At 43.9% G+C, this 24,037-nt stretch overlaps 1 protein-coding gene and 1 long non-coding RNA gene across 5 annotated transcripts in view; one reads left to right on the top strand and one right to left on the bottom strand.

Moving 5' to 3' along the window:
* The window catches only part of LOC141117201 (serine protease inhibitor A6-like), a 52,122-nt gene that overhangs the window by 21,709 nt on the left and 6,376 nt on the right, over nucleotides 1–24,037 (bottom strand). For all 4 annotated transcript variants that reach the window (XM_073609910.1, XM_073609908.1, XM_073609911.1 and 1 more), the window contains exons 3-4: nucleotides 23,083–23,353; nucleotides 17,323–17,470 (exon numbers count right to left, since the gene is read on the bottom strand). In XM_073609910.1, the coding sequence (XP_073466011.1) occupies nucleotides 17,323–17,470; nucleotides 23,083–23,353 (419 nt within the window). The remainder of the gene's footprint in view (nucleotides 1–17,322; nucleotides 17,471–23,082; nucleotides 23,354–24,037) is intronic.
* LOC141117202 (uncharacterized) lies at nucleotides 6,195–12,257 on the top strand. The gene is made up of 2 exons (XR_012237116.1): nucleotides 6,195–7,136; nucleotides 11,405–12,257. It is a non-coding gene; the product is annotated as an uncharacterized lncRNA (long non-coding RNA).

The raw sequence follows: 24,037 nt of genomic DNA, 5'->3' as shown, positions 1-24,037 counted from the left end.
AGAGAACTGTACAGTGTGTGGAGAAGTGTGACAATGGCCATTGCAAAAGTACTCCACTGGGAGGGGTTTAAGAGGGGTGAGAGGCCTGCAGAGATCTGGCAGACTGACTTCATTGGTCCCCTGCCCCGGGGAAACAATGGACTGAGATATTGTTGTACTGCAGTGGACACCTATTCAGGACTTATGCTTGTCCATCCTTGCAAACATGCAGATCAAGCCACAACGCTTCAACTGCTCCAGAAACTTGTCGTTGCTTATGGTTGTCCCAAACAAGTCCAAAGTGATAACGGCTCACACTTCACCGGATCAACAGTACAGCGGTGGGCCAAAGATTCTGGAGTGTACTGGTTGTGCCACATCCCATACCATCCACAGGCAGCTGGTTTGATTGAAAGATACAACGGGCTATTGAAGAAACAGATACGCAAACTTACACCCACACATACACTAGGGGGGTGGGATCGGGCCCTCACACAGGCAGTCATGTTGTTAAATTCTAGGCCAATTGCCAAAAGCACACCATATGAGAGGATGGTAGGGGTTGGGGCACAGATTCCACAGCTGGAGTGCAGAGTTCAGTATTTATGTAAGGTTCCTGAAAGAACAGGGCTTAACAGATACCATGTTACTGCTTCCCATGACAAAGAAACCAAGAGTGATGTATCTGAAGCTGAAGCCTATCTAGGAATGAGAGGGAATCTGGCAGGAAGGTTTGAAGTTACATTTGCATTGACAGATGAGCTTCAAGACAGTGGCTGGGACTCTGACTGGTTAGTGGATACTTCCCAGCAAGAGTGGAAAGTGAGGCTACATAACAGCAAACCTTCCAAAATAAACGGCAGTGATCTTCTGGGAAATATCAGTATATTTCCTCTCCTCCCTATTGATGTTCTTTGGGAGGGTCAGAAGTGGGTACAGTCAGGGGGAAAAGTGTTAGCCAGATATCCAGGCAAGAAGCCACTTAGAGGAGAGATTTTAGCTGAAGGGCCTGGATCTACTGTTTATGTATTATTAGAAGGAACAGATAATCTGCTTTGTTTTCCACTCCACAGGCTAACTCCAATTTGATCCATAGAACATGATGGAAGATCGCAAGAGCTGTGGAGTGCAAGGCCTTTGATGTATTACAAGCCTGGACTTGTTTCTAAAGAACTTTAGAATGGACAGAGGGATGGGATGACAGAAATATGGGAGGTTTTTCATTCAAGGAAAATGAATGTTTAAAATGAGTTTTCATAGTAATGAAGTCATTTTCTGTATGGAGTCTGAAAGAAAAAAAAATCTAGGGCGGAATGTGTTGCGTTTGCTAAAAATATGATTTTTTTTTTATATTAATCAGACATAAGATACATGGGACAATATTACAATAGTCCGTTGGTCAGATTACTGTCAGTTTTTTGACTTGAGTAGATTTCTCAAACAAATGCTGTTTTATACGATGGGGTCAGATACCATTGTTATATTCAATTGACAGTTCAATTAACAGGCTATTGTCTCTATAGCTACAGTAAACATGTAAGACATTACTTGTTTGAGATTCTTTCAGCTTTCAAACTGAAAGAATGACTGTTAACTTACTGTCTTGGTTTGAGTAGACAGTGGTACGTAGATACCATTTTTGTATTCAGTTGACAGTTTTCAACAGTCCATTGTTTCTACAGCTACAGTAAACAGGTATGTTTTCTGTTGTTTGGTAACTATGGTAAACAGCCTGACACATAAAAGGGGTGAGTAGAGAGACACACACACGATCATGCTGTAACATCAGAAGCCACTCATGACAGAAGAAACTTGCCTGATGCTCCAGGAGAATTGTTGCCAATGGAGATCACGAACATACAGTAAAAGAAGATAAGTAACCTTTAAGTGTATTTGTACTGTTATAGACCATAAGCTGTGCTAGACATTTTGTTTGTTATAGATATCTATCAGTCTTGTATTGTATTCCTAATATTGTAATAGTTTTTGTATGTACAGCATCTTTGTATAGTAAAGCACATATACACACTGCAGAAATCTCAGCTTCCTTGCTTATACCACAGAGTAACCTTGCTAGATAGACGCAAGCAAAACCGTTTCTCAACCAAGTTGGGATATACTTTGAGATGCTGGCCCAGGCATTTCCCACGGACAGAAGCAAAGTAGGGTTCATGATATCTTTGCTTTCTGAGAGAGCCTTGGCCTGGGCTAACCCTCTATGGGAGACGCAAAAACCTGTTGTCTTGAGTTACCCTGAGTTTGTGGCCTCCTTTAAAATTGTATTTGATGTTCTTGCACGCTCCGCTTCTGTTGCCAAGTGCCTCATGGCCATCAAACAGAGTATGAGAACTGTTGCCGACAACGCCATTGAGTACCGTACTCTGGCAGCAGAGGTTGCTTGGAATAATGAGGCCCACTGATATACCCACTGAGCTAGAGAGCTTGATCTCGTTTGCCATCCTCATTGACTCAAGACTCAGAGAAAGACTTTCTTTTAAGGAGCGCTTGCGGAAGCCTCCTGTACGTTTACCTCCGAGCTTTGCAGTCCCACCCGTGCCTCCCACACCTCCCATGCCTCCTGGTACCGAGTCGGTCAGTGATGGTGAACCCATGCACTTGGGCTTGACGTGTCCCTCTGCGGATGAGAGAGCCTTTAAGAGGAGGGAGAGATTGTGCCTTTATTGTGGCCAGGCAGGTCACTTTTTGAAGTCTTGTCCTACCCATCCTGGGAACACCCGAACCTTGAGGTCCTGTCATGGACAGACCTTAGGTGGTTTTGTGTTGTCCCCAGTTATCCAGAAGGATAAGCCCCTGGTTTTGGTCACCCTTTCTTGGGCTAAGTCATCTATTGAGATACAGGCTTTAATCGACTCTGGGGCTGCAGGCCTGTTCATTGATGCTGCCTTTGTATCAAAGCACTGGATTCCACTGCAGTTGCGTGACACTCCACTTGCCATTGAGGCTCTTGACAGGAAACCTCTACAGCCTGCCCATGTGACTCATGAGACAGTTCTGTTGTCTATGGTCGTAGGGGCTCTTCACCATGAGATAATCCAATTCCAAGTGATTTTCTCTCCCTAGTTTCCGCTGGTTATTGGTTATCCTTGGTTACAGAGGCACAACCCCTCTTTTGATTGGCTCCATGCTGAGGTTCTCTCCTGGTCACCACAATGCAGTGAAACATGCTTCCGGAAGGTAGCCAAGGTCCTGTGTACCTCCCTGCCAGAGGAGTACCATGATTTTAGCCATGCCTTTGACAAAGGTCAAGCCGGTAGTTTGCCTCCACGCCGGCCGTATAATTACGCAATTGACCTTCAACCTAGTGCCACTCCCCCTCGTGGTCGGGTTTACCCATTGTCGGTCTTGGAGGATAAAGCCATGGAGGAGTATGTTGCAGACGCACTTTCTCGAGGTTTCATTCGCAGATCCTCGTCTCCTGTTGGTGCTGGTTTCTTCTTTGTGAAGAAGAGCGGTGAACTGAGATCTTGCATTGATTATAGGGGTCTCAATCATTTCACGATTAAGAATGCCTACCCGATCCCATTGATTAGAGTTATTTGACCGCCTCAAGGGAGCAATGGTTTTCACTAAGCTTAAACTGAGAGGTGCTTACAATCCTGTGAGGATTAAGGAGGACGACAAGTGGAAAACTGCGTTTAATACCAGAACAGGCCATTATGAGTACCTCGTAATGCCTTTTGGCCTTTGTAATGCCCCGGCAGTTTTCCAGGAATTTATTAACGATGTCCTCCGAGATTTGTTGCAGTTGTGTGCTGGCTTATCTCGATGATATCCTCATATTTATCAAGTCCCTGGAGAGTAGGGATGAGCTGTCTGTTCGGGTCGAACATGAGTTCGACTCGAACATTGGCTGTAAGCCCATTCGCCAAATAGTGAACAATTTGGGGTGTTCGCGGCAAATTCGAAAGCCGCAGCACACCCTTTAAAAGTCTATGGGTGAAATCAAAAGTGCTAATTTTAAAGGCTTATATGCACGCTATTGTCATAAAAAGTGTGGGGACCTGTGTCCTGCCCCAGGGGACATGTATCAATGCAAAAAAGTTTTAAAAACGGGCGTTTTTTCGGGAGCAGTGATTTTAATAATGCTTAAAGTGAAACAATAAAAGTGTAATATTCCTTTAAATTTCGTACCTGGGGGGGTGTCTATAGTATGCCTGTAAAATGGTGCATGTTTCCCATGTTTAGAACAATCTGACAGCAAAATGACATTTCTAAAGGAAAAAAAAGTCATTTAAAAGTGCTAGCACTAGTGCCGGCTATAATGAATTGTCGGTCCGGCAATACACATAAAAGTTTATTGATAAAAACAGCATGGAATTACCCACAAGGGAACCCCAAACCAAAATTAAAAAAAAAAAAGTGTGGGGGTCCCCCTAAATTCCATACCAGGCCCTTCAAGTCTGGTATGGATATTAAGGGGAACCCCCTGCCAAAATAAAAAAAAATGGCGTGGGTTCCCCCTCAAAAATCCATACCAGACCCTTATCCGAGCACGCCACCTGGCAGGCTGCAGAAAAAGAGGGGGGATGAGAGAGCGCCCCCCCTCCTGAACCGTACCAGGCCACATGCCCTCAACATTGGGAGGGTACTTTGGGGTAGCGGCCCCCCAAAGCACCTTGTCCCCATGTTGATGGGGAGAAGGGCCTCATCCCCACAATCCTTGCCGGGTGGTTGTGGGGGTCTGCGGGAGAGGGGGCTTATCAGAATCTGGAAGCCCCCTTTAACAAGGGGACCCCCATATCCTGGCCCCCCTGTGTGAATTGGTAATGTACCCCTACCATTTCACAAAAAAGTTTAAAAAATGTTAAAGACAAGACACGGTTTTTGACAATTTCTTTATTAATTTCTTCTTCTTTCCCCATTTCTTCTTCCATCTTCTTTCTTCTGGTCTTCCTTCGGTGTTCTTCTTCTTCCTCCATCTTCTTCTTCCCCCGCTTCTTTCTCCGCTTCCTTCTCTGGTCTTCTCATCTGGCATCTTCCTCCGGCTTCTTCTCTGCTTCATCCTCCGCACAATCCTCCTCAGTGGGAGTGTTCCGCTGTGTGACAGTTCTTATATAATGGAGGGTGGGGCCACCCGGTGACCCCGCCCCCCTCTGATGCACAGGGATATCCCTATGGCATTCCCCGTGTTGTCAGAGGGAGGTGGGGTCACCCTTTTTAACATTTTTGAGACTTTTTTTGTGAAATGGTAGGGATACACGGGGGGCCGGGATCTAGGGGTCCCCTTGTTAAAGGGGGCTTCCAGATTCTGTTAAGCCCCCCGCCCGCAGATCCCCACAACCACCGGGCAAGGGTTGTGGGGATGAGGCCCTTCTCCCCATCAACATGGGGACAAGGCACCCTCCCAATATTGAGGGCATGTGGGGCATGTGTCCTGGTACCGTTCAGGAGGGGGGGCACTCTCTCGTCCCCCCTCTTTTCCTGTGGCCTGCCAGGTTGTGTGCTTTGATAAGGATCTGGTATGGATTTTTGGGGGGACCCATGCCATTTTTTTAAATTTTGGCGCGGAGTTCCCCTTAAAATCTATACCAGACCTGAAGGGTCTGGTATGGATTTTGAGGGGGACCCCCACGCCATTTAAAAAAAAAAATTTTGGTGCGGGGGTTCCCCTTAATATCCATACCAGACCTGAAGGGCCTGGTATGGAATTTAGGGGGACCCCAACGCATATTTTTTTTTTTTTAATTTTGGTTCGGGGTTCCCCTGTGGGGAAATTCCATGCTATTTTTATCAGTGATCTTTTATGTGTATTGCCGGACCGACAATTCATTATACCCGGCACTAGCGCTAGCACTTTTAAATGACTTTTTTTTCCCTTTAGAAATTTCATTTTGCTGTCAGACTGTTCTAAACACAGGAAACATGCGCAACTTTACAGGCATACTATAGACACCCCCAGGTACGAAATTTAAAGGAATATCACACTTCTATTGTTTCACATTAGGCATTATTAAAATCACTGCTCCCGAAAAAACGGCCGTTTTTAAAACTTTTTTTTGCATTGATACATGTCCCCAGGGGCAGGACCTGGGTCCCCAAACACTTTTTATGACAATACCATGCATTTAAGCCTTTAAAATTAGCACTTTTGATTTTTCATGTTCGTGTCCCATAGACTTTAATGGTGTTCGCGTGTTCGAACAAAGTTTTTACCTGTACGCATGTTCTGGATGCGATCCGAACGGGGGGGTTGTTCGGCTCATCCCTACTGGAGAGCCACCACACAGATGTCTGTCGTGTGCTTCAGAAATTAAGAGAGAACAATCTCTATTGTAAACTGGAGAAATGTGAGTTCCATCGGGAACAGGTTAAATTCCCATGTCATTTCCACTGCTGGTTTTTCGATAGACCCAGAGAAACTTTCAGCAGTCCTACAGTTGCCTCGACCCATGGGGTTACGTCCTCTGCAGCGTTTCCTGGGTTTTGCCAACTATTATCGGAAGTTTATTCGTAACATCTCGTCTCTGGTCAAGCCCCTGACCGATATGACCAGAGAGAACGGTAAGCCACAGAGTTGGCCTCCGGAGTCCATTAAGGCCTTTGAAAGTCTCAAGGCTGCCTTTGTTTCTGCTCCTGTGTTGGCACATCCTGATCCTACGTTACCTTTTGTAAGGATATTAGAGTGCAGCTTTAAGATATGTTATACAAGAAGAAATATTTTGCTTTCTTATGCAGAAAATTAGAAGTGCAAAGATTATTTACAAGCTATGTACTTGAACAGAATGTACGTGTGGTTAGCTTGACATTTAGCAAAATATGAAGTGACAAAACAAAGGTCCCATGTCTGGAACAATTGGCAGATTGCCTAGCATACGTGGTTACATATATACAAACTTATATTTAGATATAGCCTGAGGGATATCTCTAGGTAGAATATGCAATTTATGACGTTTTATGCTTCAATCTCATTGGCTGATAATAAGAGGGAGGTTTTTCTCTCTCTCTGCAAGTGTATAAGATATATGCAAACCCAGTAAACCATTGTAATTTTGATTCACCATCCCATGTGTGTGTCTTGATTACCCGATCGATCAGAGAGTTCTATCCATACACCCAGAGGTCCAACCCGGGTTCAAAGGAGAAATAGGGGCGGCTTAACAGAAATGGTACCAGAAGTTGGGGTAATCGACTGACAGGTGAGTGGAACTTCGTAAACTCATTTTGCGAAGCCTTTTCACTTATCCTGGCACGATTGACCCCTATTGTTTTTATTTTTTTTAATTGTATAATCTCGAGGATTGCTAGGTTGACTCTCCTGGGATAAAGAAGTCGCATAGTTTTAATGGTTAAATGATGTCCCACTAGGCTGGCCGGACTTATAGGATTATAGAGAGCATTTGATGCTTTCTTAAAATACAGGACGGGTGTATGGAGCTCTAAAAAAAAAAAAGGGGAAATTGTTGTGTGCACACAATTTAACGTTGTTTCTTCATGAATATAATGCTCTGTATTTTGTTGTGATCATATGCATATGTGAATATATATTTCAACATAAGGGAGTTGATTTACTATTTGGTATATAAGGATATTGTGAAATAATTATGGGAAATAAGTTAGGGAAGAAAGTTCTGGAAGGTGAGCGGGACCAACCTTCCCCCTATGATTTTGTAAAAGGCACTTGTGGGGTAAATTGTGTTGATCCTTTTTGGGAAAATGTACAAACTCGTGCACATCAGTTGTATCTTTCAGGCTTGGGGTCATTGGGACCGTGTTCCCTGGAAGATTGGGAGGAGGTAATTAAAATTTGTGGGACGCATAATCGACACAATTACCCCCCGGGTGACTAGGATTGTAAATATATGATGAAATGTTGTAAAATGTACTAAAGGAAAGACAGGGAGAAAGAAGAGAGGGAAGCAAAGAGGCTAGAGAAAAAAAAAAATCAGAAAAACTAGCTATAGCATTACAAGAAGTAGAGTCTGCGGGTCAGATAATCTTTCGTTCTGCAAACAAAGAGAAGGAGCCCTCTAAGGCCCTTCCTTTGATCATGATAGGTAATACTCAGGTTCAGACCCCCCTCCCCGTCGGCTAATTAAAGATATAAGGGACACCTGCCCTAAACCTAGAAAGGATCCCGGAGCTGCTGCAGCTTTTCTAAAAAGGTATTGTACAGGAGCTAGGATGAGTGCAGAAGATCTCCAAATCATTATTCAAGCAGTATACCCTGAAACCACGGTTGAATTTGATGTAGCGGCAGCTTTTATCATGGCAGATCCCTATGACAAACCTGAAGGGTGGGATATATTTTGGGGCCAACTAGGACTAGCTTGGCAGAAAGCATACAAAGGGGACACAAGTGTACACACTATGTTGTCTTGCAAACAAAATCCCGGGGAAGATTTTTACTCATTTTTGGTTTGTCTACATAAAATATATCATTCACTGATCGTAGGTTTATCACTCCAGAATGTACAGAGGGTTGCTCAATGGGTATTAATGGAATTGACATCCAACATAAAGTGACTCCTCCATTACAAGTTAGTACATTACAGGACGAACCTCTTACAACTATGTGTTTTGCTGTTTTGACTGACTGACCTTTCCCTAATGGGAAGAGACTTAACCTCCCTGGCGGTATGATTATTTTGGATTTTAGGTGCTGAAAGCGGTACAATTATTTTGCATTGAAATTTGGCGTTTTATATTGTAGGTCTGTAATTCTTAACAATAACACACTTAAATCTGTCCAAACAAGAGTCTAGTAGATATCCCGGGTATGATAAAGTTTGAAACACAAAAACATAAATTATAATATAATAAATAAAAATGAATAATTAAAAAAAATAAAAATAAATAGTAATAAAATAAATTTCCCCTCGATTCACTATCGCTCAATTCTGCAAGTGTTCTAATTTACTATCGCTGTTTTCTAGCTGGTCTAAAGCCACTTTTGACGTAAAGGGACACTTTTTGGTTGCTATGGACAATCTCCAGTTTCCAGGCAGAAAGAACAGTATATATCACATAAAACTGCATACAGGGCATTGGACAAAGCACTGGGGACAAAAGGGATGTGAAATCATTTCATACAGTACTGTAATCTGTAAGATTACAGTACTGTATGTGTTATGATTTTTACTTTTTTTTAATTTGCCGCCAGGCTCCGCCCCCGTGCGTCGCGACGCTCGCAGGGAACAGAGCCTGGCACGGAGAGGCTTCGGGCAGAGGACGGAGCCCACGGATACTGCGGGGGACATCGCAGGATCCCGGGGACAAGGTAAGTAAGGAGGCACCAGGATCCTGCGATGTAATCCCGAGTGTGGCTCGGGGTTACCTCTAATGGTCCTGAATTTTAACCCCGAGCCACACTCGGGAAAACCGCCAGGGAGGTCAATGTCTGCTTTAAGAATCAATATAAGATTTGACTAAGAAGGTGGATTGACAGCAAAGTCTCCACTATGTGACTTGACTAATCCTAAATATCAAGACTTCAGGGGACATTACATGCTTCTACCTGGACCACTAGAAAATCACCCAATTTGGGCTAAAGACAAAACCTCTGTAGGACATCTTAATTGTACACCTTACTCTCCTACTTTCAAACCCAACACAATACCACACTTCCAAAAACAATATCCCCTTACAGATGAAAAAATACAGGGCATTTCACCATTGATTGAAGAATACAAAAAGGAAGGCATACTAAAGGAAATAGTTAGTCCATGGAACACATTTTTTTTTTGTGTACCGGTTGGGGAGGATGCACAAAGGATCTTTGGTTTTGTTTGGGGCCAATTGGACACGGCTCCCACAAGAATTTGTTGACAGCCCAGTAGCCTTCTCTATGGTATAGAAATGATCCCTTGATGACTAGACACCTCCTCAGGGTTCCATACTGCTTCAATATGTAGATGACCTACTGCTGTGTAGGGAAAGCCAGGGACGCTGTGAGTCTGACTCTGAGCACCTTTTACATCACCTCTCCTCAGAAGGCCATTTGGCGTCTTGCAAAAAAATCCAGTGGTGCAGGTCGCAGGTTGAGTATTTGGGATGTATAATCAAACAAAGGGTATCACCAGCTCGGGTCAAAGCACTTACATGCCTCAGTCTCTCCTTCCTCGGCTCGATTGTCTACTGCATACAATGGATACCTGATTGTTCGCACTGGGACTCGATCCTTAGAGCTGCTACGTTGTTGGGCTCTCCAAAAATGATTAATTGGACTGAGGAAATGCTACAAGCATTTGCCACCCTCTGTGCGTCCCTCTCAAGGGCACCTGCATTGGGTCTGACCATAATAAACTATTCTGTTTATATTGTGTAGTCTCGGGTCCAGCGTTTGCAGGAATTTTAGCACAACGACATGGTGGTGTTTTGAGACCAGTTGCATATCTGTCAAAAAAATTACCCGTGCAGGTTCAGGGGATGCCCTCTTGCCTTCAAGCTCTCGCAACTTGTGCAATGGCTATAAAGGAGGCATCCAAAATCACATTGGGAGGACATACAACATTATACACAACACATTCGGTAGTTCACCTTATGCAGAACATGAGTACTCAGCATATGGCAGCACAACATACAACATACAAGTGGCTATGAAGTTATACTCTTTAACACACAGAACCTTGAAATCAAATCCTGCTCAGAGACAACACCACAAGTCAGGTTTCTACACTCTCTCTTGCATCTTTCAGAAACTGATCCTATTCCTCAACATGACTGTAATCAACGGCTTTTAGAGTCTACTTCACCACGTTCTGATTTAAAAGACACCCCCAACCCTGATTACTTACATGTGTTTGTAGACGGTAGCTGTACACGTCCTGACGATCACACATACAAGACTGGTTACTCAGTTGTCATGCTCCGAGACATTACTGTAGGAAGTAAACCACTGCAAGTAACTTCAGCGGAACAAGCAGAACTAATTGCTCTTACTAGAGCATGTCAGCTCTTTGAAGGACAGGATGTGAATGTTTACACAGATAGCATGTGGACGCCTTATTGAAAGCGCTCCTTCTTCCTCGCCACATTAATGTAATTAAGGTTCGCGGGCACTCATATGATAAAACAGAAATAGCAAAAGGGAATGCACTCATTGATAGGTTGATTTGATAGGTATTCAATGGAAACTACACATCCCTTATCACCCCCAAAGTGCAGGAGTAGTAGAAAGGATGAACAGAAATATTAACGATAAACTAAAGAAAGGGACAGGAGGAACTTTGAGAAACTGGTTAGCTTTTCTTCCCGCAATACTTTTCCAAATCCGTACCACACCCCATTCCAGAAACAGCTTATCCCCTTATGAGATATTAATGGGAAAACCAACACAGAGGAAATAGACAAATAGCAGAGGAACCTAATCTATATTCTTTACAGGAAGAGTACGTGAAAAACCTGGTAAGAAGCTTTACAGAAAATTATGACAAGGTAGCTGTCACCTTTCCTCCTCTCTCCACAGAACCAACACATCCTTTTATACCCGGAGACAGGGTGTTGGTAAAGCAACCAGCAGCAAGAAGACATACGGGCCCGATCTTCCAAGGACCTTTTGAAGTCTTGAAAGTTGCAAGAACAGCAGTCCTGACTGACTAGAGCCCACAATGGATCCACGCATCAAGGATAAAGAAAGCCCCTGATCACCGAAAAATATACATGTCCACAGATGAAACAATGGAACTCTAATTCTCTCAATAACAGGAACCCCCTACAGACTCTGGTTCTCCCCCTGTTCCCCAAATGGGTGAAGTGACTTGACAGATTCTTTTTCCCCCTTATCAATCTGCCTATCAGCTTTTTCAATGACATGTATAATATATTCTTTTGTTTCTATGTTTTACACAAAACAGAGATGGTATAATGAATAATATTGGTGATCAATACAGACTTTTCGTCTGTTATGATCAAAGGAGGGATTGTAAGGATGTTAGAGTGCTGCTTTAAGATATGTTATACAAGAAGAAATGTATTTTGCTTTTTTATGCAGAAAATTAGATGTGCAAAGATTATTTGCAAGCTATGTACTTGAACAGAATGTACGTGTGGTTAGCTTGACCACATGGTTAGGTCCCATGCCTGGAACAATTGGCAGATTGCCTAGCATACGTGGTCACATATATATAAACTTATATTTAGATATAGCCTGAGGGATATCTCTAGGCAGAATATGCAATTTATGACGTTTTATGCTTATTTTTTCATAAAGTCTATGCTTCAATCTCATTGGCTGATAATAAGAGGGAGGTTTTTCTCTCTCTCTGTAAGTGTAAAAGATATATGCAAACCCAGTAAACCATTGTAATTTTGATTCACCATCCCATGTGTGTGTCTTGATTACCCGATCGATCAGAGAGTTCTATCCATACACCCAGAGGTCCAACCCGGGTTCAAAGGAGAAATGGGGGCGGCTTAACACCTTTTATCCTTGAGGTTGATGCTTCTGAGACTGGTGTTGGCGCCCTTCTGTCTCAATGTCCTACCTCTGAGAGTGCTATGCATCCTTGTGGCTACTTTTCCAAGAAATTGTCACCTGCGGAGTGCAATTACGAGATTGGTGACAGAGAGCTGTTGTCTCCATTCTTTCAGGGCTAAAAAGATTGCCATCTCCTCGAAGGTACCACTGTGCCAGTTCTCATTCGTACTGACCGTAAGAATCTCATATTCTTGTCTGAGGATAAACGCCTCTCTCCCAGAAGGGCGCGATGAGCTCTTTTCTTGTCAAGTTTCAATTACATTGTCTCATTCTTACCCGGCACTAAGAATGTAAGAGCTAACGCCTTGCCACGACAATTTTCCTCCACTTCCAAGTTGGAGTCAGTTCCGGTTCCTGTGATTCCTCCTGATCGTATTCTGGCTACAGATCGCACCAGTCTTACTTCTCCTTTGGGTGACAAAATTCTTGCTGCTCAGGTCGATGCTCCTCCTGAGAAACCTTGTGACTGCTGCTTTGTCCGAGAGTGTCACCGTACTGCCGTGCTCCAGACTTACCATTCTCCCAAGGCAACTGGCCACCCTGGGAAGAATCAACTCATTTGGGCCATTTCCCAACAATTCTGGTGGCCTAGTCTATGTGCTGATGTAACTGCCTTCGTAGCTGCCTGTTCCATGTGTGCTCAGAGTAAGACTCCACGACACCTTCCAGTGGGCCTCCTACAACCCATACACAAAGGAGAGAGGCCTTGGACCCACCTGTCTATGGATTTCATTGTGGAGTTGCCCAACTCCCAAGGCAACACGGTTATCCTTATGGGGGTTGACCAGTTCTCAGAGATGTGTCATTGTATTCCACTTAAAAAGTTGCCCACTTAAAAGGAACAGGCTTCCAATTTTGCTCGGGAGATCTTTCGCTTACATGGTCTACCCAAGGTGATTGTCTCGGACAGGGGTAGTCAGTTTGTGTCCCGGTTCTAGTGAGCCTTTTGTGCACAGCTGGGAATTGGGCTTGCTTTCTCCTCTGTATATCACCTGCAGTCTAATGGGGCCACAGAATGAGCCAATCAGTCCTTGGAGCAATTCCTACGTTGCTATATTTCTGACCATCACAACTGGTCGACCTATTACCATGGGCAGAGTTTGCTCACAACAGTGCCTTGAATTCTGCTTCCCGATGTCTCCATTTATGGCGAATTATGGTTTCCAGCCTTCCATGTTGCCTGACTTGCAGAGTATTCCTGCGCTAGAGGAGCATCTCCGTGGTCTTCGTTCCACTTGGGCACACGTCCAGGAGGCTTTGCGTCATGCTAATGATAGGTACAGACTCCATGCTGACCGCAGACGCCTGCCTGCGCCTTCCTACCAGGTTCGGGACAGGGTAGGGCTGTCATCTCGCAACCTCCGACTTTGTGTCCCCTCACTGACGTTCGCACCTCAGTTTATTGGGCCTTTCCGATTGGACCTTTCTCCTAGTATGCGCATCTCAAATGTGTTTCATGTCTCCTTATTGAAACCATTGATCTGCAACCGCTTTACCACCTTGGTGCCACGTCCTCACCCTATACAGGTTGAGAAGCATGAGGAGTATGAGGTACAATCCATTGTTGACTCCCGTAGGTTCCGTGGGCGCATACAGTATCTGGTGCATTGGAAGGGGTATGGTCCGGAGGAACGCTCCTGGGTCTCATTCTCGGACATACATGCCCCTGGCCTCCTCCGTGATTTCCCCTCAAGCCTGGTGGTCCTCCGAGGGGGAGGGGTCGTTGAGGAGGGGGTACTGTCAGGGCTGGCTTAGCCCTTCCTTGTCTGAGCTGGCCGCTCAGCTGTCGGCTAATTGCCAGCTCTCCTCTCTCCACAGTTAACCAGCTGTTGTGGATCTGCTCATCAGTCCTGCCTACTTAAAGACATCCAGATCACTTAAGTCCTGCCTTCGCCTTGGTCACATCACAAGAAACCATCTCCTGCGTTCCTGTTTAAAGACTGGCTTTGCTGACATCCCTTCTGGATCCCTATCCTGCTTGCTGTTCCTCTACTTGGATCCCTGACTTCTGGCCTGGCTGATTACCCGATTTGGTTACTGGACTCTGGCTATGCTTTGACTACGCTTACTCTATTTACCTTTTTTATTTTTATTAACCGCTTGCCTACTGGGCACTTAAACCCCCCTCCTGCCCAGACCAATTTTCAGCTTTCGGTGCTCTCACACTTTGAATGACAATTACTCAGTCATGTAATACTGTACCCAAATGAATTGTTTGTCCTTTTTTTCCATACAAATAGAGCTTTCTTTTGGTGGTATTTGATCACCTCTGGGTTTTTTATTTTTTGCGCTATAAATAAAAAAAGACCGAAAATTTTGAAAAAAAACACATTTTTCTTAGTTTCTCTGATAAAATTTTGCAAATTATTAATTTTTCTTCATAAATTTTGGCCACAATTTATACTGCTACATATCTTTGGTGAAAATAACCCAAATTAGTGGATATTATTTGGTCTTTGTGAAAGTTAGAGAGTCTACAAGCTGTGGTGCAAATCATAAAAAATTGATCACACCTGACGCACTGATGGCCTATCTCATTTCTTGCGACCCGAACAAGCCAGGAAAGTACAAATACCCCCCAAATGACCCCTTTTTTGAAAGAAGACATTCCAAGGTATTTAGTAAGATGCATGGCGAGTTTTTTGATGTTGTTATTTTTTCCCACAATTCTTTGCAAAATGAAGATTTGTTTTTTGTTTTTGTTTTTTTCCACAAAATTGTCATTGTAATAAGTTATTTCTCTCACATGGCATGTATATACCACAAATAGCACCCCAAAATACATTCTGCTACTCCTCCTGAGTATTATGATGTGTGGGACTTTTTCACAGCCTGGCCACATAGAGAGGCCCAACATGCAGGGAGCGCCGTCACGTGTTCTTGGAGCATAAATTACCCATCTAACTTGTTGACTACCTATTACACTTTTGAAGGCCCTGGAGCACCAGGACAATGACACGTGACACTGATAAAGGATGGCACGGATACGTGGCATTGATGACAGATGGCACTGATACGTGGCACTGATGACACTGACGTGGCATTGATGACAGGTGGCACTAATATGTGGCACTGATGACACTGATGACAGATGGCACTAATACGTGGCACTGATGACGTTTGGCACTATTACGTGGCACTGACAGATGGCACTAATACATGGCACTGATGACACATGACACTGATGACAGATGGCACTAATATGTGGCACTAATGACACGTGGCAGTGATGACAGATGGCACTGATGACAGATGGCACTAATACGTGGCACTGATAACACGTGGCACTGATGACAGATGGCACTAATACGTGGCACTGATGACAGATGGCACTAATACATGGCACTCATGACAGATGGCACTAATATGTGGCACTGATGACAGATGGCACTAATATGTGGCACTGATGACGGATGGCAGTGGGGAGGGATGGCAGTGGGGAGGGATGGCACTAGCGACAGAGGACAGTGGGGACAGATGACAGTGGGAGGGATGACAGTGGGGACAGATGACAGCGGGGAGGGATGACAGAAAACACTGACGACTTTTTTTCCTGTTTTTTTTTTTTCCACTCACCGCTGCAGCGGTTCGCTCTCCCTCCTCACACGCTGTCTCTGTGTGAGGAGGGAGAGCCGGCGATGAGAGAGTATCTCATATGTTTACATGTGAGATCCTCTCTCATTGGCACCGCCGATCGCACTGTAAACAGCCGCTGTCATTGGCCGTTTACGGCGATCTATGACTGGCTGTGTCCGAGGGACACGGCCAGCACAGAACTTCCCCGATGCGCGCCCGCGGGAGCGCGCATTGCGCAAGTAAACAGCTGGACGTCCAGGGACGTCCACCCGGCAGGTAGCGTCCGCGCTGCAGCCGTCTTTCGGCTATAGCGCGGGCGCGAAGTGGTTAATAAGCAACTGTGATTTTACTGTACTTCTGTCTCGGTCTGGTTCATGGTTTCTGATAAGGTATTGGAATTTCCTTTCAAGTTTGGCTGTTAGTGAACGTAACGAATACAAATTTATCTGAAGTTACGAATTATCCGAAATAACGAATGCTGCATCTAAACAAATGGAACGGAATGAATTAATAATAAATAATAATAATAAAGTTTGTATTATTATTATTGTTATTTATTTTCATTGATTCATTAAGTTCCATTCTATGAGAGAACTAACATTGTCTTATTAGAGGATAGACATATGCACTGCCGAAAAATGTGTTCATTTTCATCTCATTCGTGTTTTTTTTTTTTTTATTCATTTTTGGTGTCATTCGTTATGATCTCACTTCATAAATTCATAAATTCAAAAATCCAAAATAAAGAAATAAAATCCGAAAATTTCAAGGAATAACTAACTAACTAATAATAACTTAACTATTACTAACTATTAAATTATAGGTATTGGAATTTCCTTTCAAGTTAGTGTTATTGAACGTAACGAATACGAATCTATCCGAACTTATGAATTATCTGAAATAACGAATGCCGCTTTCAAACAAATGGAACGGAACAAATTAATAATAAATAATGATAATAATAATAAAATGTTTTTATTATTATTTATTTTCATTGATTTGTTACATTCCATTCGTTTAGATGCGGCATTCGTTATTTCGGATAATTCATAACTTTGAATAAATTTGCTTTCGTTATGTTCACTAACAGCCAAACTTGAAAGGAAATTCCAATATCTATAATTTAATAGTTAAGTTATTATTAGTTAGCTATTATTTCAGATTTTGGAATTTTTGCGTTTTTGAATTTACAAATATTTGGAAAAATTTGTTAAACGGGTTTTTTGTTCATTCGGATATTTCCAAATGAAAGAATTTGACGAAATGCATTAAAAAAGGAATTCGGAAAGGAAATGATTTGCACATGTCTAGAGGATAGAATGGACTCGTACCGATCCCACTTTAGGCCTGATATCAGGAGTGATTCCGGAGAAGTTTGCCTCATCGGTGAAAGGGGTTCTGATGCCAACTTTAGGTAACTCATCCACCAGGTTTATTTTGGAAGTAATAATAAATTTGGGTACAGAAAGTTCAATGGTCCTGTGAAGTAAACAAACAAAACAAACAATGAAGCTTCAAAACTTCAACCACCTTTTCTATTCACCCCACTGCAGCTGAGACCCCCATAGAGCTGCTGATCCACCAAAACAATTGTAGGGCCATACATGACCCAGCATTAGAAAGACAACACGACAATTTATCATTAACTACTTGCTGACCGCAAACTGTAGTTTTACTGCTACCGCGCAGGCCGGCTGTGCAGAATCATGTACAGTGCAACCTCGGATTGCGAGTAACGCGGTTTACGAGCATTTCGCAATATGTGCTGTTTAAAAAAACAATCCTGACTCGCTTTGCGAGCGCTGTCTCGCAAGACGAGCAGGATTCATGTTGCTGGGGTGTGCAGTACCGCATTTGGCCAGAGGTGCGGGGGCGCCGGTGATACTCAGACACTCGGAGATGCTCAGAAACGCATGGAGACACTCGGAAACACTCCGTTCCCAAGTGTCTGTGAGTGTTTTTGAGTGTCTCTGGCACCCCCCGCACCTCTGGCCACATGCGGTACTGCATAGACAAGCAGTGGCTGTGGAACGGATTATCTGAGTTTCCATTATTTCCTATTGGGAAACTCACTTTGATATACGAGTGCTTTGGATTACAAGCATTCTTCTGGAACGAATTATACTCGTAATCCAAGGTACAGTGGTACATTGGTACAGTGGTATCTTGGATTATGAGCATAATTAGTTCCAGAAGAATGCTTGTAATCCAAAGCACTCGTATATCAAAGTGAGTTTATCCATAGGATTCACTGGAAACTCAGATAATCCGTTCTGCAGTGACTGCTATTGTATGCCGTACCGCATGTGGCCAAAGGTGGAGGGGTGCTGGAGACACTCGGAAAACCTCGAAGACACTTGGAGATGCTCGGAGACACAAGGAAACACTCAGAGCCGCTCGGGGACACTCGGAGAGGCTCAGAGACACTTGGAAATGGAGTGTTTATGAGTGTCTTTGAGAGGCTCCGAGTGGTCGCCGAGCGGCTCCGAGTGTCACCAGCGCCCCCGCACCTCTGACCAAATGTGGTACTGCACACCCTAAAGGCTTGAATCCATCCAATTCCCACCCAATGATTTATAGACCCGCCGATCATCAGAACGAGTTACAGAGAGAGCTGTGTGCATGTAAACCACACAAAGCTCTCTTCTGAAATCGGTGATGTGCCGTTTTTTGTTTCCCTGCAAAGCAGTAAAGCACCACACAGTGAACATAGTTAAATTGTAAGTTCACCTTTACAGAAAAATCTGTAAGGTGAACTTAAACAGGACCCCTCCACACCCCCCCCTTCACCCCTCAGTCCCGCTGACCTGGAGCGCGGCAATCTCCCGTTATGAGCCCCGGTATAGCCACCTCACGGGTCCCGGGCTTAGAAATCCCCTCGGTTTTCTCTCTTCCACGCTGACAGGACGGGCTATGTGGGTTCTGATTGGGCGGCGCTGCCCATGTGACGGCGCCAAACAATAAGAATGCTCCTAATGTACCTCCTGACGGGGCACATTTTGAAGATTAAACCGAGGGGATTTCTAAGCCCGGGACCCGTGAGGTGGCTATACCGGGGCTCATAACGGGAGTTCGCCACGCTCCAGGTCAGCAGGCCTGGGGGGGGGGGAGTGGGGTAAGCAGGGGGTCCTGTGTAAGATTTTTCTGTAAAGGTGAACTTACCCTTTAAGCACACATTTAACTTGTGATCATCCCTTAGATGTTAACCCCTTCCCAGCCAGTGTCATTAGTACAGTGACAGTATATAGTATTTGCACTAATCACTGTATTAGTGTCACTGGTGATGTCAGTGGCAGTTAGAAAGTGTCAGTTAGTGTCAGATTGTCCGCCGTCCCACTATAAGTTGCTGTTTGCTGCCATTACTAGTATATGCAAAAAATAATAATTCCACTATATACTGTGTACTGAACCATAGTTTGTAGACTCTATACCTTTCACACAAACCAATCAATATACATTTATATTGTAGCATGTAGCAGAATACATTTTGTTCTAAATGTATGAAAAATGTGTTCTTTATATAAAAAAAAATATAAATTTGATATGTTTTATAACAGGAAGTACAAAATATAGTTTTTTAAAAAAAACTTTATGCTTTTTTTTAGTTTATAGCGCAAAAAAACCCCCAAAAAAAACCAGTGGTGATCAAATACCACCAAAAGAAATCTCTATTTGTAGGGAAAAAATTATATAAATTTAGTTTGAGTACATCATTGCATGACCGCGCAATTACCATTTAAAGTAGCGCAGTGCCGAATAGCAAAAAATGGTCATGAAGGGAGTAAAACCTTCCGGAGCTGAAGAGGTTAAACTTGCAGTGAGAGGGATATAAACTGAATGGATTATTTAGGTAGATCCTCACCCTAGAATTGTTGCTGATACATCAATGGCGATTCACATGCATTCGAATCGGATTGTACAACCTCTGCACAATCTTCTCCAGATTTAATGTCCAATTTAATGTTTCATTTTTACACTGCCAGGCCCTGCAGTACTGGAATTAAGCATTAAATACAACTATGTAGTGCGGAGGCTTACCTAAACAAGCCATTCAATCTATAACCAAGTTATAATAGGGATGAGCTGAACATCTGCCCCCCCCCCCGGTTCGGTTCGCAGCAGAACATGAGAACAGGCAAAAAATTTGTTCGAACACCATTAAAGTCTATGGGACATGAATGTGAAAAATCAAAAGTGCTAATTTTAAGGGTTAATATACAAGTTATTGTCAAAAAAAGTGTTTGGGGACCCGGGTCCTGCCCCAGGGGACATGTTTCAATGCAAAAAAAAGTTTTAAAAAAGGACGTTTTTTTTGGGAGCAGTGATTTTAATAATGCTTAAAGTGAAACAATAAAAGTGAAATATTCCTTTAAATTTCTACCTGGGGGGTGTCTATAGTATGCCTGTAAAGTGGTGCATGTTTCCCGTGTTTAGAACAATCTGACAGCAAAATGACATTTCTAAAGGAAAAAAAAGTCATTTAAAAGTGCTAGCGCCGGCAGCTATAATGAATTGTCGGGGTCTCTGCAATACTCATAAAAGTCATTGATAAAAACAGCCCGGGGTTCCCCCACAGTGCATTACCAGGCCCTTCAGGTCTGGTATGGATTTTAAAGGGAACCCCACGCCAAAATAAAAAAACAAAAATTAAGTGGGGGCCATCCTAAAAATCCACACCAGACCCTTATCTGAGCACGCAACCTGGCAGGCCGCAGGAAAAGAGGGGGGATGAGAGAGTGCCCCCCCTCCTGAACCATACAAGGCCACATGCCCTCAACATGGGGAGGATGTCCCCATGTTGATGGGGACAAGGGCCTCATCCCAACAACCCTTGCCTGGTGGTTGTGGGGGTATGCGGACGGGGGGCTTATCAGAATCTGGAAGCCCCCTTTAACAAGGGGACCCCCAGATCCCAGCCCCCGCGTGTGAAATGGTAATAGGGTACCCCTACCATTTCACAGAAAGTGTCAAAAATGTTCAAAAAGACAAGAGACTCCCCCCCTCTTTTCCTGCGGCCTGCCAGGTTGCATGCTCGGATAAGGGTCAGGTGTGGATTTTTAGGGGGACCCCCACGCCGTTTTTTTTTTTAATTTTGGCGCGGGGTTCCCCTTTAAATCCACATCAGACCTGAAGGGCCTGGTATGGAATTTGGGGGAACTCGCATGTATTTTTCTTTTAAATTTTGGTTTGGGGTTCCCCTTAATATCCCTACCAGACCCAAAGGGCCTGGTAATGCACTATGGGGGAATCCCAGGCCGTTTTTTTCAATGACTTTTATAAGTATTGCAGAGACCCGACAATTCATTATAGCAGCCGGTGCTACCCCTAGTATTTTTAAATGACTTTTTTTCCCTTTAGAAATGTCATTTTGCTCTTGGACTGTTGTAAACACGGGAAAACATGCGCCCCTTTACAGGCATACTATAGACACCCCCAGGTACGAAATTTAAAGGAATATTTCACTTTTATTGTTTCACTTTAAACATTATTAAAATCACTGCTCCAAGAAAAAATGACAGTTTTTTAAAACTTTTTTTGCATTGATACCCCTGGGGCAGGACCCGGGTCCCCAAAAACTTTTTATGACAATAGCTTGCATATTAACCTTTAAAATTAGCACTTTTGATTTCTCCCATAGACTTTTAAAGGGTGTTCCGCGGCTTTTGAATTTGCCGCGAACGCCCCAAATTGTTCGCTGTTTGGCGAACAGCCAATGTTCGAGTCTAACTCATGTTCGACACAAACAGACAGCCCATCCCTAAGTTATAACTTTCCCCGCAAAATTTTTGGTAGATCTAAATAAGAATGTATAATTAGAATGTAATGTGCACGGCCAGTTTTAAAAAATGAACCTGTCAAGAAAAAAAAACACAGAGGCTGTAATCCCCGACCTCTCTGGCACTGCCAGCTGCCTGAGGGTCATAATGATCCAATGGCATCAAAGCTTCACATCATGCCTGTGGGCCCTGTCCTTGCCCGTTGCACCTGCCTGCCTTTATTTTGCCTCCTGCCTGCCCTTGTCACACCCTCTGCATGCCTTTATCATCCCTCCTGCCTGCACTTGTCCCACTATCTGAAAGCCTTTGTCATGTTTTCTATCTGCCTTTTTCTCACCTTATGCCTGCCTTTGTCATGCCTCCTGTAAGTCCTTGCTCAGCCTTCTGCCTGCCTTTGCCCTGCCTCCTGCCTGCCTTTGTCTCACCTTCTGCCTGCCTTTGTCATGTCTCCTTCCTGTCCTTGTCTCACCATCTGAATGCCTTTGTCCTTCTTCCTGCCTGCCCTTGTCCCACCATATGAAAGCCTTTGTCCTGCCTCCAGCCTTCCCTTGTTCAACAACCTGCCTACTTTTGTCCTTTCTCCTGTTTGCTCTTATCCAACTATCTGAATGCCTTTGCCATGACTCCTGTCTGCCTTTGTTTAGCCTTCTGCCTCCCTTTGTCTTTCCTCTTGCCTACCCTTGTTTAGCCTTCTGCCAGTCTTTGTCCTGGCTCCTGCCTGCCTTTGTTCAACCTTCTGCCTATCTTTGTCCTTCCTCATGCTAGCCCTTTTCCCTTATCCTCCTTGCTCTTGTCCTGCTTCTTGCCTGGCCTTTTCCAGCCTTCTGCCTACATTGGACCTGCCTCCTGCCTGCCCTTGTTACACCTTCTGCTTGCTTTTGTTTTGCCTCTGGTCTGTCCTTGTCAAACCTTCTAATTGTCTTTGTCCTGCCTCCTGCAAGCCCTTTTACCAACTCCTGCCTGACTTTGACCTGCCTGCCCTTTTTCCACCTTCTGCTTCCCTTTGTCTTTTCTCCTGTTTGCCCTTCTCCCACCTCCTTCCTGTTCTTGTTCTGCCTCCCTCCTACCCTTTAGAATACTAGTCAACATCACAGCACTGCTGATGTCTGTCTTGGGCTGTCTTTCTCCTGTAAGCTAAATGAGTGTATACATGCTCGCCCAGCAAGTTCAATTGTAACTTTCAGCTGGCATATGGCATGTCAGAATATAGATACGTGTTATGCAATTATATGAGAATGGTTTTTAAGTTTGAATAAACATGTAAACAAAGTTTTGTTTTTTTTTGTACATTGGCCTGCAGTGTTCTCCTCTTACGTTTTGCTCCATGATGTCCTCCATCGTTGTATGGTCTCAGCAGACAATCCTTGCTCTACCTCATGGATCTTGCCCGGGTCAGCCATGGCGATGATCATGGATGCGTTATCCTTGTATGGAAGCTCCACCACTGTACAAGGAAGTTTTGTGTCACGGTAAATGTTGTACTGACCCGTTCGACGCACCATTGGAACATCCACCGTTGTGTTCTTATCAACCTTGAACTTCTGGGTACTTGTAAATGCTGCATTAAAAGGGTCCTGACATTCTCCTAATAACATAAAACATGCATGTGTTTTAAATCCGATAAAATCTCTGGTGAATGGATAAATAAACTCATGAAATTATTAGATTTGATGCCCCAAATAAAACATGCTCGTGGCATTAAAGCGAACGTCTGGAAAAAAGCATATTCAACACATCTCAACAATACCGGTACATTTCCCATGTATTGTCTCTTTAAGCCCTTCACACCGACTGGATGCAAATATGCGGCCTCGGCTTGAAGGGTTTGTACTGGGGTGATGCCTGCAGTTGCATGCATGACCCCGGTATCGTTTTTTAGAGCCGGCGGTTGGCTTTCTTGGAATAACAACCGATGCGGCTAAAAAGCTGCTTGGCTGTTATCCCAAGGAGTGGGAGGGGACCTCCCCCCTCCTCCCGCCGTCTTCCATGGCTCTCCCAAGCTCTTCCATCCCACCGGATACGTCCGCTGGCTGGCCGAAGACCCGAATGAAGCCGGAATTGGCTTTGATTGGGTCTAGGATCTAATAACCTGGAAGCAATGTCATGACATTAGACATGTGCAATTAGTTTCATTCCGAATTCATTTTTTTAACGAATTTGGAAAAAAATAGTTAATTTGGAAATATCCGAATTATCAAAAACCCATTTAACAAATTTTTCCGAAAATTTGAAAATTCATAAATTTGTACATTTGAAAATTCAGAAAATT

The sequence above is a fragment of the Aquarana catesbeiana genome, linkage group LG13, assembly GCF_042186555.1.
Source record: "Aquarana catesbeiana isolate 2022-GZ linkage group LG13, ASM4218655v1, whole genome shotgun sequence".
NCBI lineage: Eukaryota > Metazoa > Chordata > Amphibia > Anura > Ranidae > Aquarana > Aquarana catesbeiana.
The sequence above is the reverse complement of the archived record's forward strand: the minus strand, read 5'-3'. Positions and strand labels throughout refer to the sequence as shown.